The following is a 16,573-nucleotide window of genomic DNA, read 5'->3' as shown; positions in this document are numbered from 1 at the left end:
CTATCTAGACCTGCCCTTCATCTCTTTTGTTCTCCTTAGATAAGTTCATATTAATAGTTCTTTTTCCAAAGAATAGCACATTCTCCTGGTTTGGTGTGGAGAAATCCTTAGTAGGAAAAAACAAAAACCCCCTTGTCCTAACAGAGTTAATGGACTAACCATTTTCCTACCCTTGGGGGTGGGAGTGGAGTGGGTGTTAGGAGAAACAGCAATTAAATCAGCTTTTACCCATAGGTGCCAAGATTTTCTTTTCTTTTTTTTTTTCTTTTTTTTTTTTTCTTTGAGACAGAGTCTCACTCTGTTGCTCAGGCTGGAGCGCAGTGGCACGATCTCAGCTCACTGCAACCTCCACCTCCTGGGTTCTAGCAATTCTCTGCCTCAGCCTCCTGAGTAGCTGGGATTACAGACATGCCGCCACTATGCTTGGCTAATTTTTGTACTTTATTTTTCTAGTAGAGACAGGATTTCACCATGTTGTCCAGGCTGGTCTTGAACCCCTGAACTCAGGTGATCTGCCCGCCTCACCCTTCCAAAGTGCTGGGATTACAGGCTACTGCATCCTGCCAGGAACCAAGATTTTTGAAAGATAGTAATAACTGTTTTTTGCATCCTAAAACCTAACATTTGGTTATAGCAGGCTACTTTTGGAGTGAACATGGTACTCATATTGTTCTCCTGGACCTACTTTTCCAGGGCAAAAGTTGGTGATCTTCTGCCCCACGTTTCTTCTCCTAAGATCCATTTGCAGTATGCCAAAGCCAAGGAAGCAGATGGAAGGTTTGTACACTTTCTCAAATTTATACCGATTTAAAGTAATATAAGCTTTACAAATTAACCATTGATATTTGCAACCCTGTAAGAAAGGCAAAGTAGAGAAAGACAGAAAACACCTTTATTTAATCCTTTGTTGGCCTGAAGTGCCAGACTATTAAAATCCTCCTGTACCTCATATATCTCAGTGTTTCCTTTATATACTCAAATATAGATTAATATCTCTTTTTATTTGAGGGTTTTATAGTGGAAGTTGAAATTTTGATATAATATGGCATGAAAATAAAGTGATTGTTATTTTATTAAGGAGGATTATTATTGTATAAATCACAGATGCAGGGGGAAAAAAAAGTGAAGAAACATGAATTCCACACATACAGCTGCTTGCTGAAGCCACATAGGGCTGCTTGTTTAAGCTTGTTTAAGCTGCTTAACTATCCATTGCTATATTTTAACTGTATTTAAAAATTTATAACTCTATTGTAGTACAGTTAAAATATAGCAATGGATAGTTAATATCCTAAACATACAAAGATCTCCCACTACTTAATACAAGAAACTCAAAGACACTAATAGGAAAATGGGCTAAAGACAAGAACACAAGTGCCAGAGGAGGAAATACAATTATGAAATTGCATTTGATGTAAACATGAAAAGGTTCTACCTCACTAATAGTAATTAAATTAAGGCAACCTGCCATATTTGGAAATACTTATTTTAAACTAATAACCATGTTGTCAAAATATGCTTATATATACACAACCAATAGAAATGTAACTTTTGGGCTGGGCATGGTGGCTTACACCTGGAATCCCTGCACTTTGGGAGGCCAAGGCAGGAGGATCACTTGAGGCCAGGAGTTTGAGGACAGCCTGGGCAACAGAGAGAGAGCCCATCTCTACAACAAGTTTAAAAATAAAAAATAAAAAAATTTTAAAGAAGTGTAACTTTCTATAGCCTCTGGAAATTAACTTGGAAATATCTATTAAGAAACTTTTAAAGGAGATTTAATACCCTGCACTTTTAGAAAAGTAGCTTTAGGAAATAGAGATATACACCGAATGTCTTGTTGAAATGGAGGGAGCTGAGAGCCGGTCAGGAACTGAAGAGGGGTCCTGAGCTCTATCTGGAGGTCAACACAAAGGTACGAGCTTTGTGACTGAGGATATGTAAAGGTTTTATATATCACCATGAAGCTGTATCTATAATTGTGAAAAAAAATCTACACTTTCTATGTTTTCTATATTACTATTATAATCTTCCTACTTAAAAGGAAAAAAAAAAGCAGTAAAATGTAAAAAAATATATGGCTTTGATTCAGATGGGAAAATACAATTTAATATTGATATTTTACTGCTCATTTATCAAATTCCTAAAAAGAACATTTTAGTGGGATGGTTCCTGGTATTTTTCTGTTAAAGGAAAAAGAAGTTCAGGAAAAATAAGCAGTCACCATCAATAACATGAAAAAGTGTCCTAAACACTTATCAACATTTTCTCCCCAGATTGACAGTGTTAAAAAAAGTTTATCTGAGCTATGTTTTTACAGATACAAAGAAGCTGTTGTGGCTTATGAGAATGCAAAACAATGGCAAAGTGTAATCCGCATCTATCTGGATCACCTCAATAATCCTGAAAAAGCTGTCAGTATTGTTAGAGAGACCCAGTCTCCGGATGGAGCCAAAATGGTAGCCAGGTAACATAATACATTAATATTTTTGGACTTTCAAAAACTAACCATAAAAGTAAGCCTCCACCTTCTATCATCAAATATATTAATTCAAAAGGAATATTTAGTCTTTATTTTTTTTATCAGGTCTAAGTATTTAAATTCAAAGGCTGTTGTGGTCAGCAGACAAGAGTATGTCTTTCAAGTGTAAGCATATAATATAGAACTGCATGCTGGGTGTGGTGGCTCACACTTGTAATCCCAGCACTTTGGGAGACCAAGATGGATGGATCACCTGAGATCAGGAGTTCAAGACCAGCCTGGCCAACATGGTGAACCCCATCTCTACTGAAAATACAAAAAATTAGCTGGGTGTCGTGGTGCATGCCTGTAGTTCCAGCTACTTGGGAGGCTGAGGCAGGAAAATCGCTTGAACCCAGGAGGCGGAGGCTGCAGTGAGCCGAGATTGCGCCACTGCACTCCAGCCTGGGTGACAGAGTGAGACTCCATTTCAAAAAAAAAAGAACTGCAATTTATCTAATAAATTTTGATTTTTAAATGGTTTCCCCTGGTTGAAAAATTTTATAAATCACAAACTCATATAAGAGTCTAGCTAATTAAAGAAAGTACTTTGCTTCAGGTTTTTTCTACAGCTTGGTGACTATGGGTCTGCCATCCAGTTTCTTGTCATGTCCAAATGTAACAATGAAGCTTTCACACTGGCTCAGCAACACAACAAAATGGAAATCTATGCAGATATTATTGGTAAATATCATTTTTTCCCTAGTTCTCTTCAAGATGTTTATCATAAAAACACTTTGTCGCTTATGATCTAATTATCAGATTGGTATACATACAAGAATGCACTTGGTGTAAATGTTTATCATTTATACATAGACACACATGTATCTATGTTATGTGTTGGATTTGAAGATCCCTGCTACTTCAAGGTGAGATGGTATTGTTAAAAAGGACTATTTTAAAAAATTAAGGGTCTTTCTGTGTGAATTCCAAGAGAGGCTAGATTTCCCAAATCCTGCTATTTATCAGCCAGTAGTAAATCAAAGATTTCAAAATGAAGGTGATAGAAAATGCAGGATGATTTTTGAAAATGTAAATATTTTCATTTAAAAATCGAGTTACAAATGATGAAGAGTGATATACCCAAGATGTGTTTTTCAAAGATTTGGACAGTCCAAAGGAGAATTTGATATTCTGGGAATGCCTGCTTAGAGGTTTTCTTCTCATGTTTGCAATTATTTTTAGAAACTACTGAAATAATTTTCAAATTTTCATTTCATGGACCATACGTAATGTTGTTTGTGTTTTGTTTTGTTTTATTGTGCTAAAATATATATAACATAAAATTTCCATTTAAAAGTGTACAATTTAGTACATTCATTCACGTTGTTATGTGGCCATCACCACTGTCCATCTCTAAAACTTTTTCATCATCCCAGACTTTCTCTGTACCCATTAAATAATAATTCCCCATTGCCCTCTTTTCCCTAGACCCTGGTAAGCACGATTTTACTTTCTGTATCTATGAATTTGACTATTCATGGTACCTCATAGAAGTGGAATCATAAAATATTTGTTCTTTTGTGTTATTTTGTTTTTTATAATTCACAAAATGACCATAAGAATTGATGTTAGGATTCACAAGAAAATATTTATTTCAGTCTTCAAGGAAACAAATTAGGTAAAAGCTTCTTGGGATGCTTTGGCTTCCCAAATGACTTCTTATGAAGTCATTAAGATAATTAGAGAAAATAGAGTTAAAAAAAAAAAAAAAGGAAGTACAGATAGGCAACTTTAGAATTGCCAATGCTTAACTTGACAGATGACATTTCTGTCCTAATGTTACCACCACCATTTCACTAAAGCAATTTTTCTAAGTTTATAAGAACATGATTTGTCTTATATCAGGTGTGTATATTAAGGGTGTGTGTGTATGCCTCCTCCCACCTTCAAAACACACACATACTTTTGCCCACTTTGCTTTATGCCTTTCTCTTATAAACCCCCTTTTCCCCCAGCTGGAGGCACAGGGTGGTTGTTATACTTTAGTATTCTATTGGGCCCCAACTCCCATAGGTAAATGTAAACAATGAATTGGAATTCCAGCAGCTTTGGGGGTCCTTCTTCCTCTATGCTTAATGTATTTAAGCCCCAAGCCAAAGGAAAAACAGTCATATCTTTAACCAGCATCTACTGGCTACTCGAATGTCATCTTCCCTACTTGTCTGACAAATATACAGACTATTGTTTAAACCAGGCATTGCTGAGAGGGATGGATTCCATTTGTATTGCTAACAAAAACCTTATAATTTCCTCTCCTGGATCATATTTAGAGTTAAAAAAAAAGATGGAACAGAGTCAATATTTGGGGTAATTGTGATAGGTATGTTTTGTGACGAAAACAGACATTAATAATTACATTGATGTTTGCTGTTAGGAGTTTTTAATCACCTATTTTTAGATCACTCATTCTTAGATTTTATTTTCAGGTTAGCAATAAAGGGTAAACAAATTTTGCTCAGATATTTTACTCAGTAAACTTCTGTTATAGGTTCTGAAGACACTACTAATGAAGACTATCAAAGCATTGCCTTATACTTTGAAGGAGAAAAGAGATATCTTCAGGCTGGAAAATTCTTCTTGCTGTGTGGCCAATATTCACGAGTTAGTATTTGCCAAGAAAATATACACTGACTACGCAGGAATAATTGTAGGAAATATATGTAAATGCCAGTAACTCCCACTCAGATTTGAAATCTCAGAGCTAACTCTGAAATCTTCCTCTCCCTCCCACACCCAGTCACAGCCTTCCTTTGTAATACCTCTCACATCTGTCACTTTCATTCTAACTACCATCAACTCAGTCCAGGCCCACATGACCTTGCTTCTGATTATTGCAGTAGTTTCTTATTTTTCCTGTTTTTAGTTTATCCACCTTTAGAGTTTGTCATCCTTCACTTTGTTCCCCAAATAATAGTTGCTTTCATTGTTACAGAGTCCCTTGGCCTAAGGCAGGGGTTACAGTGTCCAAAGAAGGGACATGATAAGTGAAGCTATGGGGTAATGCTGTGCATTGTTCATGTGACAGGGTAGGGACTACTGAACGGCACATATCTTAAGAAGCCAGCTGTTGCTCACCTCCATAGAATTGTTGTTTTTTAGGAATCCAGGCCCTGTAGTGCCAGATCATATGATTTTTTCAAGAGAAACGGAAGCTTGGGGCTGCCAGTTTTGAAATATGTGCCCCAATATTTATAGAATACCTCACTGGCCAAAAAAAACATGTCTGTGTGTGAATTCAGCCTACAGGCCACCACCAATTTGTTGTTGCTGGCTCTTAGATAAAGTCCAAACTCCTTTGCTGGCACTTAAGAGAATTTCCATAGTTTGACCAACCAGCCAGAACTCCCTAATCTGGCACCCAGCTGTTTCCATAGAAGAGTCCCACACTCCTCTGACAGCCAGGACTTCATCCATCCTGTTCTCCATGTGGGTGCCTCTCTGCTCCCTACGCCACCTACCACAAACCTATTCGTCCTTCAAGTGACACCTTCAGGATCATCTCCATGCCAAACCATCTTTTCTTCCTCAGAGCACCTATAAAAGAAAGAAAAAAAAAACACTGACAATCCAGTCCATTTGTCTTTTTATAGTTGTAAATTTCTTCCTAAGTGTGGTGTTATGCTGTGCAGGAATTAGACAATTATGACTTAAAATATTTGGTCTCTTATATTATCATCGTATCACACAGATCTTCCTGGTAAGATTGTACATAACACAGAAAAGAGGGGCCGTGCCATACCATTCCTGGTATTCTCCACGGGATCTAGCGAAGTCCCACATTCATAGTAGCAGGTTGTCAGTAACTATTTGTTGAAAGAATAAATGAATGAAAATAAGTAAATCTTCCTACTGAAAAGGGCACATTTTGCCTTTTCATTTCATCAGGACTAGATTCTTCAGAGGGTTAACTGGGTCCTTCCATTTTTTAAACTATACCCAGCTTTTAAGGATATATTTAAGATCCAACACTGTGCGAGCCCCTGGTTGAGATGAAGATACTTTCACAGACTGTAATTACTTTGTGTAAAAGCTGTGTGAAAGCTTTGTTTTCCCTAATGTGAAAATATTCTGAAAATGTTTAATTGCTATAATTCTCTTTTCAGGCACTTAAACACTTCCTGAAATGCCCAAGCTCAGAAGACAATGTGGCAATAGAAATGGCAATTGAAACTGTAAGTACACTTTGACTGAAACTTTCAAGAATGCCAATTTTTAAAAAAACTTCTTGAAGAAAATTTTAAATATATGCAGAAGTAGACCAAACAGTATAACAAACCCCTACATACCCATCATGTAGCTTCAACAGCTGTCAGTGCATAGACAGCCTCATTGTATTCATACCCTCACCCTCTTTCCTGGGTGTTGTTTTTTTTTTTAAGTAAATCGCAGTCACCATATCATTTCACTTGTGAATACAATATCACTGTCTAAAAGATAAGAAACTTTGGATTTTCTTTTAGGTGTAACTTGAGTACAGTAAAGTTCACAAATCCTAAGTGTACAACTGGATTAGTTTTTTCCTCTGTGCATACCTGTGTAACCCCCACCCAGATCAAGATATAGAACATTTCCAGCTACCGAAAGTCTCCCTCATGTCACCCCCCAGTCAATATCCCCCACCAAAGGTAACCACAATCACGCATGTGTACGCTTGTGTCCAGTTTCAGTCAGCATTATGTATGCAAATGTGTCCGTTTATGTTACAGCGCATAGCAATAGGTCATTCTTTTTTTTTTTTTTTTTTTTTTTTGAGACAGAGTTTCGCTCTTTAGCCCAGGCAAGAGAGCTGTGGCGTGATCTCGGCTCACTGCAACGTCCAACTTCCAGTTTCAAGCGATTCTCCTGTCTCAGCCGCCCGAGTAGCTGGGATTACAGGTGCCTGCCACCATGCCCAGCTAGTTTTTGTATTTTTAGTAGAGATGGGGTTTCACCATGTTGGCCAGGCTGGTCTCGAACTCCTGACCTCGTGATCTGCCCACCTCAGCCTCCCAAAGTGCTGGGATTACAGGCATGAGCCACTGCGTCCAGCTCAGCAATAGGTCATTCTTCATTGCTGTGTAGTATTCTACTATATGACTGTACCACAGTTTATTTACCCCTTACTCTGTTAATGGACTTTTGAGTTGTCTCCAGTTTGGCCATATTATGAATAAAGCTGCCATAAAGCTGTTCATGTCTTTTGGTGAACAAAAGCCCTCAGTTTTACTGGGTATATATCCAGGAGTAGAATCATTAGGTCATAGTATTCTAAATACAGGTCTTTTTGTCAGATATATGTTGCAAAAATCTTCAAAGGCATGGCTTGCCTTTCTGTTCTCTTGATGAGCAGAAATTCTTAACTTTTAATAAAGTTCAACTCATGAGTCTTTTATAGTTAGTGCTTTTTGGTCCAATTAAGAAATTTTAAGCTGGGCGCAGTGGATCACTTGAGGTCAGGAGTTCAAGACCAGCCTGGCCAACATAGTGAAACCCCATCTCTACTAAAAATACAAAAATTAGCTGGGCATAGTGGCGGGCACCTGTAATCCCAGCTACTTTGGAGGCTGAAGCAGGAGAATCACTTGAACCTGGGAGGCAGAGATTGTAGTGGGCCGAGACTATGCCATTGCCCTCCAGCCTGGGCAACAAGAACGAAACTTCATCTCAAAAAAAAAAAAAAGAAAAGAAATCTCTGCCTATCCCATGGTCATGAAAATATTTCCCTTATGTTTTCTTCTAGTAGTTTGTTCTATCTGTCTCATTTAGGCTTATGCCCATCCCGAATTAATTAGGCATATGGTATAAGGTAGGGGTCAAGGATATTTCTTTTCAATGTGGATATCCTGTTGACCCAGCACCATTTATCAAAATACCATCTTTTCCACCACTGAATTGCCACAGAGCATTTGTCATAAATGAAATGACATGAAATTACCATGTAGTGTGAATCTGGTTTGGGATCTTCTAGTCTTTTCCTTTAGTCTGTCCTTGTACCAATACTCCATTGTCCTGATTGCTGTATGTATTGTATATTATAATCTTTCTGTTTCTGTGGATTTGCCTATTCTAGACATTTCATATAAATGGAACCATATAATATGTGGCCTTTTGTGCCTGCTTCTCTGATTTAGCACCATGTTTTCAAGGCTCTTCCATGTTGTAGCATGTGACAAGAATTCATGCCTTCTTATGGCTGAATAATATTCCATTGTATGAATATACCACACATTGTTTATTCATCAGTTATTGGGCATTTGTTGCTTCTTCTTTTTGGCTATTATGAGTAATACTGCTATTAACATTTGTGTGCAAGTTTTCATGTGGACATGTGTTTTCATTTCTCTTAAGTGTATTACTCTTAAGTGTATTAGGAGTGGAATTGCTAGGCCATATGTAAACCCTATGTTTAACATTTTGAGAAACCATCCAACTGTTTCCCAAAGCGGCTGACCACTTATATTCCAACAGGCACTGTGTGAGGGTTCCAGTTTTTCTAATAGCAATTCCTTGATATTGTCAACTATCTAGTTAGGGTTCGAATTTCTTCAACTCTTGCATAAATGCTTTCATACAGTTGGGTTAGTTCACCTCAGTATCAAGACAAGGCTCATGTATTACATTTAGTTTATATGGGCCTTAAGTCTCTTTTAATCTCCCTTCCCCTCCCTTCTCTCCTTTTCTCTCTCTCTCTCTTCAACTCTATCTATATCTCCTAAACACCGCCCGCACACGCATACTTGCTATTTATTTGTTAAGAAAATGGGTCATTTATCCTGAGGAATTTCTGATATTTTGATTTAGCTAATTACATCCTTGTGGTATAATTACCCTGTATTTCCCACTCACTAGTAGTTAAATCTAGATACTTGATCAGATATAGATGACATTTCTGTAAAAGCAACTTCATAGATGGTACCGTGTACTTCCTATTATCATCACAGCAGTAGGGCCATATCTTTTTTTTTTTTTTCTGTTTTGTTTTGTTTTTTTTTTTTTGAGACAGAGTCTCACTTTGTCACCCAAGCTGGAGTTCAGTGGTGCAATCTTAGCTCACCGCAACCTCTGCCTCCTGGGTTCAAGTGATTCTCCTGCCTCAGCCTCCCCAATAGCTGAGATTACAGATGTGTGCTACCATACCCAACTAATTTTTTTGTATTTTTAGTAGAGACAGTGTTTCACCATGTTGGGCAGGCTGGTCTCAAAATCCTAACCTCAAATGCTCTGCCCACCTTGGCCTCCCAAAGTGCTGGGATTAAAGGCATGAGCCACCACACCCAGCCTAGTAGGGCCATATCTTAAATCATACTTGGGCTGCCATAACAAAATACCATAGTCTGGGTGACTTCGGGAGTTTGAGAAGTCAAGATCAAGGTGCTGGTAATTTGGTTCCTGATGAGGGCTCTCTTCCTGACTTGCAGACAGCAGCCTTCTCACTGTGTCCTCACGTGGCCTTTCCTATACATGTATGCAAGGAGAGAGATTTCTCTCCCTTCCTCTTAAGGCTACAATCTAATCTTAATTACCTCCCAGAGGCTCCATTACCAAATACCATTACATAAAGGTTGGGGCTTTAACAGATGAATTTGGGGTATGTGGGGGACACAAACACTCAGTTCATAGTAGCCCATATTTTTGTGGTCTTTTTTTGTTGTTGTTGCCCTGGCTGGAGTGCAGTGGCATGATCTTGGTTCACTGCAAACCCCACCTCCTGGGTTCAAGTGATTCTCCTGCCTCAACCTCCTGAGTAGTTGGGACTACAGGTGCCCACCCAGCTCCTATGGTTAAAAAAATGAACCACACCGGGCTATTTTTTTTTTTTTTCTATTTTTTAGTAGAGACGGATGTTATACCATGTTGGCCAGGCTGTTCTCAAACTCCTGACCTCCAGTGATCCATGCACCTTGGCCTCCGAAAGTGTTGGGATTACAGGGGAGAGCCACCGCACCCAGCCTGGTCTCTCTTTTTATGGTGTTAAGATTGATTATTGGGTGTAGATGTGGTCAACCTGATCAATCTGTGATAAGCTTTCCCATCAACTTGTCACCTAATGATTTCAGCAACCATTGATGATTATTACTTAGATCGGGGTATCCAATCTTTTGACTTCCCTGGGCCACATTGGAAGAAGAAGAAGACTTGCCTTTAATTAATAAGTCCAGAAGGACTCTGATTTGGGTAGTTCAAGTGTCCATTGCAAGATTAATCAACTGGTGGCCACAGGGATGGAATATCATGCCTGGGCAAATTGGGTCAAATTCCCACCACTAGACAAAGTTCAGTAGCCATGGAGATGGGGTCTCCTAAGACATGGAATTTCCACTGAAACTCCATGGTTGAAGTGAAGCAGAAGCATCTCTCAGAAGAGTTGAAGGAATGAGTATTAGACAAAATTACGGATGTCCCTTGCAGCTGTCAAATTTCTCTCCTTTCATTAGTATTCTGTAATCCCACAATACTTCCTCAATGTTGTATTTCTAATGGATTTTGTTAAATTTTATTAAGGTCAAGGACATGTAGTCAGTAAAACCAACATATTTGTACTTATTGCTGGGATTACTTCATTCAGACAAGTCCATTCTGAATTTTACTACTGGATTTTTTTTCAGGTGCAGCTGCAAATCATTTTATTCTTAAGCTGCAAAACCTCTCGTGGTTCCCCATTGCCTCCACAATTTATTCCCAAATTATCCTTCATGGATCATAAAATCTTAGAAATACCTGGAAGTGAACCAGTCTAACCTCCTTCATTTTACTGATGGGGAAACCGAGGTACCAGAAGATGATATGACTAACCTACAGACACCCAAATAGAAAGTAATCGATATGGGACTAAAACCAACGCTTTCTTTCCTTCCCACTTACCTCTTACACTCCTCTAGGTCAGCAGCCTGTGCTACAACTAAATTGGCCACTTTTTTTTTTTTACCCCCTTTTGAGACAGGGTCTCTGTCTGTTGCCCAGGTGGCATGATCACAGCTCACTGCAGCCTCGACCTCCTGGGTTCAAGCAATTCTCCCACCTTAGCCACCCAAGTAGCTGGGACTACAGACATGCCACCACACCTGGCTAATTTTATATTTTTTGTAGAGATGGGTTTTTGCTGTGTTGTCCTGGCTGGTCTTGAACTCCTAGGCTCAAGTGATCCTCCCACCTTGGCCTCCCAAAGTGCTGTGATTACATGTGTGAGCACAGTGGCCAGCCTTAAACTGCCCTCTTTTATTTGAATAGTTCAGGGTTCCCCTTCCTTCGTTCCTTCACTCTTGCGCCTTACACCTAAAACACCCCTACCCCTGCACCTCTGCCTCTCATACTCCTACCCAATAAGCCTTTCCTAAACTGTCCTCGAGATGACATTTCACCCTCCCTAGAATGGTCTAAGTACTTTGAACGTCACTTACCGCTATAGTAACTCCCTTCAGATTTACAAGTTCCTCAAGGTCCAGAACCCATCTCTTCATAGAGTGTTCAGCACGTGGCAGTCACTCAATTAATATTTGTTGAATCGAGCACATGTTGGTCCCTAGCTCAGTGAAAACAGGTGATAACAAGTTTCCTTCCCAGTCTTCCATTTCTTTCTTTCTTTCTTTCTTTCTCGGGGACCTTCCCCTGGGAGAAAAAAAAAATCACTTTTACTCATGACTTGCATTTTCTCACAATGTGCGCGCTCTTTCACCTGCTGATTCGCAGCCAGAAGCCACACCCCTGAGTTATCGGGTTCACCGTCAAAATGCTTGTGCTTCACCCACCCCCACCCATCCCCATCCTCGACACCTCAAGGCTTTGAAACACCTCCTTGGTTTATGGAGGGGGAAGGGAAGTATGAGACCCCTCACTGGGAGATGATGGGGAAGGTGGGGCTCACTGGTGTCCCTCAGGTGAGTTGGGAGAGTCCTCCTTACCTCCTTGCACTCAGCTTCTGCCTTCCCCACTCCATGAACTTGCTTGAAAAGGTCCCCACAGATCTCTCACTTGCTAAATATAGAAGTCTCGTGTCAGTCTTCACCCTACTCCATGTTACAGTAACATTTTACCCTATTATACTACATCTTTCTGGACGTTTTTCCCCTCAGAACACTGCATCTTCTGTTCTCCACTTCCTTCTCAGATGGTCCCTTCTCAGCCTCCTTCCCTGGCCCCTCTGCCCCTTCAATGCAAGCGCCCCTCAGCATTCCATCCACACCCTGCCATGAGTTGCCTTTGCCTGGCCGCATCTATTCCCTGCTGGCTCTCCTGTCTGCCTGTCTGTCCTGACACTTCGAGTATGCTCCACTCTCCCTGGGGACAGCTGCCATTATTGCTGGTGACAAAAACAATAGGGACAGCCGGGCATGGTGGCTCACAGCTGTAATCCCAGCACTTTGGGAGGGCGAGGTGGGCGGATCACCTGAGGTCGGGAGTTTGAGACCAGCCTGACCAATGTGGAGAAACCCCATCTCTACTAAAAATATAAAATTAGCCGGGAGTAGTGGCATATGCCTGTAATCCCAGCTACTCAGGAGGCTGAGGCAGGAGAATCACTTGAACCTGGGATGCGGAGGTTGTGGTGAGCAGAGATCACGCCATTGCACTCCAGCCTAAGCAACAAGAATGAAACTCCCGTCTAAAAAAAAAAAAAAATAGGGACACCTATCGAGTGCTGACCCTGCCAGTGGGGTGGCCACATTTTGCATACGTAATAGTGAAAATTACTCAGTGCTTCTCTGAAATTTAACATTAACTGGGAATGCTGTATTTTTGTTGTCTGTATTTGACAATCCTGTCTACTTGGCACCTGTTCAAGCCGCGTACGTGTATTGACTTATTTAATCCTCACAGCAGTTCTGTGAGTTAGGTGCTATTACTGCCCACGTTGAGGCCCCAAGAGTAACCTGCCCAAGATCACACAGGTCTCAAGTAGTGTCACTCAATTGACCCCCAGCAGGCTGGCTCCAGAGCCTTTGCTTTAACCATTTCTCTGTCCTGGCTTATTCACCCAAAGCCATCCACAGAAGCCATCAAGAGAACAAGCTCTATCATTTATGTCCCAACATCCCTGTTTTACCGAAGTGGCAAGAGCAGAGGTGACACAGATTGGTGAAAGCCTAGCTTTTGCCCTGATGGTGACCACAGGCAGGGCAGTGTGCAGAAATCCTGCAGCCTGAGAGCCTCTGCACCTGCAGGTTCAGGGCCATCTCTCTCTTACTCAAGTCTGCTGATTGCACCCTTCCTGTACCGGACAGATAACTTGCAGACTTGTCCTCATACCTCCCCTGAGGTGTAGCAAGCAAGGCCATGTGTTGCTGAGTCCCTAGTGATCATTTCCTCCATTGTCTGGTGGTTTTCTCATGGTAATGTCATTACCATGACAAGACTGTTCAGTGTCCCTAAGTTGAGCTCCAGGTGTGTTTTTGGCTCACTCCTTTTTAATAGACACAGAAGTCTGAAGCCTCCTAATTTTGTCAGTAATTCCCTAGTGCTCCCCCTAAATTCCTGACCTCACACATTCTGTTCCTATTAAACTCATAGATGCCCATCCTACAATGTGGTACATAATTTTTCCGGTTCAACACCACCCAATACTTCAATGATTTAACTCACCTTTATGGAGATGAATTTTTTTTCTTCTTTTTTTTTGAGACAAAGTCTCACGCCATCACCCAGGCTGGAGTGCAAGGGCACGATCTCGGCTCACTGCAACCTTCGCCTCCCAGGCTCAAGCCGATTCTCATGCCTCAGCCTCCCAAGTAGCTGAGATTACAAGCATGCACTACCACACCCAGCTAATTTTTGTATTTTTAGGAGAGACAGGGTCTCATCATGTTGGCCAGACTGGTCTTGAACTCCTGGCCTCAAGTGATCCACCCGCCTCAGCCTCCCACAGTGCTGGGATTACAGGCGTGAGCCACCGTGCCGGGCCTGGAGATGACTTTTAAGTAAAGATTTCTAAGCCAGCCTTCTCTCCAGAGCCGCACCCACATTTCAGCTGCTTGCCTTTATCCAGGCTTCTCTGGCTGGGACCCTCACTTCTTTACACTTTTGATGACGTGTAGTTGTGCTCAAGACCTTTTCCTCAGGGAGCCGCTGCAGAGGAGGGCACCTGGAATGATATCGTTGTGTCAGCGCTTGTGCTTAAGATGCTGTCCTCAAGGTGTCATAGTCATTTATCTTAAAGTTTTTATTAAAACATCCAAGGGCCGAGCACGGTGGCTCACGCCTGTAATCTCAGCACTTTGGGAGGCTGAGGTGAGCAGATCATGAGGTCAGGAGATCAAGACCATCCTGGCCAACATGGTGAAACCCCCGTCTCTGCTAAAAATACAAAAATTAGCTGGGTGTGGTGGCGCATGCTTGTAGTCCCAGCTACACAAGAGGCTGAGGCAGGAGAATCGCTTGAACCCAAGAGGAGGAGATCGCAGTGAGCCGAGATCGTGCCACTGCACTCCAGCCTGGCAACAGAGCGAGACTCCATCTCAAAAAATAGTAATAACAAATAAATAAATAAATAAATAAATAAATAAATAAATAAATCCAAGAAGTACATTCTCTGTGCATGTGAAAGAAAATATGGTATTTTGATACAGCAGCTAAGAAAAGCTATAGCGTCTAAGGATAGATTTTTATTAATGGAGAATCTAGCAACAAATGAAGAAAGGCCCTGATCCTATGTCATATTTCAGGCACTTTACTATAGATACTATTAATGTTTTTTATTCCATCTCCCTAAGCAGAAGATTGTCTTTTTCTCCAGTGTTGCTCGATTTAAGATGGTGAATTTGCTGGGTCTTCCTCTCTTATTAAACAGGTTGGTCAGGCCAAAGATGAACTGCTGACCAATCAGCTGATAGACCACCTCTTGGGGGAAAACGATGGCATGCCTAAGGTACTGAACACGTGGGCTTCGTGTGCGTCCTCAGATCCCAGTTACAGTTTGATTCTGCCTGTTTTTACCCATCATGCTTTTACAACATAGACGTGAAAAATTTTCTCCCTGCCAGTAGTGTAGATAATCTAGACCAGGAGTGTCCAATCTTTTTGCTTCCCTGGGTCACATTGGAAGAAGAAGAATTGTCTTGGGCCACACATAAAATACACTAACAATAGCTGATGAACTAAAAAAAAAAAAAAATCACAAAAAAAAGTCGTACTGTTTTTAAAAAGTTTACAAATTTGTGTTGGACTGCATTCAAAGCTGTCCAGGGCCACATGTGGCCTGCAGGCCATGGCTAGAGCAAGCTTGATCTAGACAGACCCTGCGTTTTGGAGGATAATGTATATTTACTCTTTAAAATTGGCTTTGTCACCTGTGAGATAGCCATGCCCCTCTAGATAACAATCCTCACCACATGCAATTTTTCTCAAATGTTATAATTTTGTTTACTAGAATAAACTATGAAAAAAGATTACTGACATTGAAACGATGACCTAGCACTCATCTCTAAAACTCAGAGTGTGCTTTGTTTACATTCCCAAAATTATGGAAATTAACAAAAATCAGATTAAGCATAAAGGTAGTTCTCTATAACATAAAATAGAAATAAATTGGCCAGGTGCGGTGGCTCATGCCTGTAATCCCAGCACTTTGGGAGGCAAAGGCGGGTGGATCACTTGAGGTCAGGAGTTGGAGACTAGCCTGGCCAACATGGCGAAACCCCGTCTCTACAAAAAATACAAAAATTAGCCAGGCGTGGTGGCACACGCCTGTAGTCCTAGCTACTCAGGAGGCTGAGGCAAGAGAATTGCTTGAACCCAGGAGGCAGAGGTTGCAGTGAACTGAGAGATTGTGCCACTGCACTCCAGCCTGGGCAACAGAGTGAGACTCCATCTCAAAAAGAAAAAGTAAGAAAGAAATCATTACAAGCATATTTTCAAAATATGTGACTCACTGTGGCTTCCTACAGAATGTCCATCTTCTCCCAGTCCTGGTGAGGAGAGACTCACATACCTTTGAGAATGCCCCAGACCTCCTTCTTCCCCTTTGCTTTATGTTCAAGGACATTTGCTGGTGAAGAACTCAAGTCACTGATTGGAAGCAAGGGCAATAGCATGTCACCGCTGGAGAGGACTGTAGTGGTCCCTGAGTCCATTTTCTGC

General features: G+C 40.9%; 1 protein-coding gene across 7 annotated transcripts in view; it reads left to right on the top strand.

Annotated features, from left to right (window-relative positions):
• Positions 1-16,573, top strand: part of LOC105487966 (WD repeat domain 19) — a 93,725-nt gene that overhangs the window by 58,365 nt on the left and 18,787 nt on the right. For 6 of the 7 annotated variants that reach the window (XR_011621350.1, XM_071093721.1, XM_071093719.1 and 3 more), the window contains 6 exons: positions 694-777; positions 2,321-2,467; positions 3,081-3,205; positions 5,013-5,125; positions 6,628-6,696; positions 15,285-15,362. Coding sequence is in view for 6 of the 7 variants with exons in the window: in XM_071093721.1 (XP_070949822.1) it covers positions 694-777; positions 2,321-2,467; positions 3,081-3,205; positions 5,013-5,125; positions 6,628-6,696; positions 15,285-15,362 (616 nt within the window). In the remaining variant the exon portion in view is untranslated. The remainder of the gene's footprint in view (positions 1-693; positions 778-2,320; positions 2,468-3,080; positions 3,206-5,012; positions 5,126-6,627; positions 6,697-15,284; positions 15,363-16,573) is intronic. The other variant, XM_071093720.1, reaches the window with a different exon arrangement.

This window comes from Macaca nemestrina, chromosome 3 (genome assembly GCF_043159975.1).
Source record: "Macaca nemestrina isolate mMacNem1 chromosome 3, mMacNem.hap1, whole genome shotgun sequence".
In the NCBI taxonomy this organism is placed as follows: domain Eukaryota; kingdom Metazoa; phylum Chordata; class Mammalia; order Primates; family Cercopithecidae; genus Macaca; species Macaca nemestrina.
The sequence above is the reverse complement of the archived record's forward strand: the minus strand, read 5'-3'. Positions and strand labels throughout refer to the sequence as shown.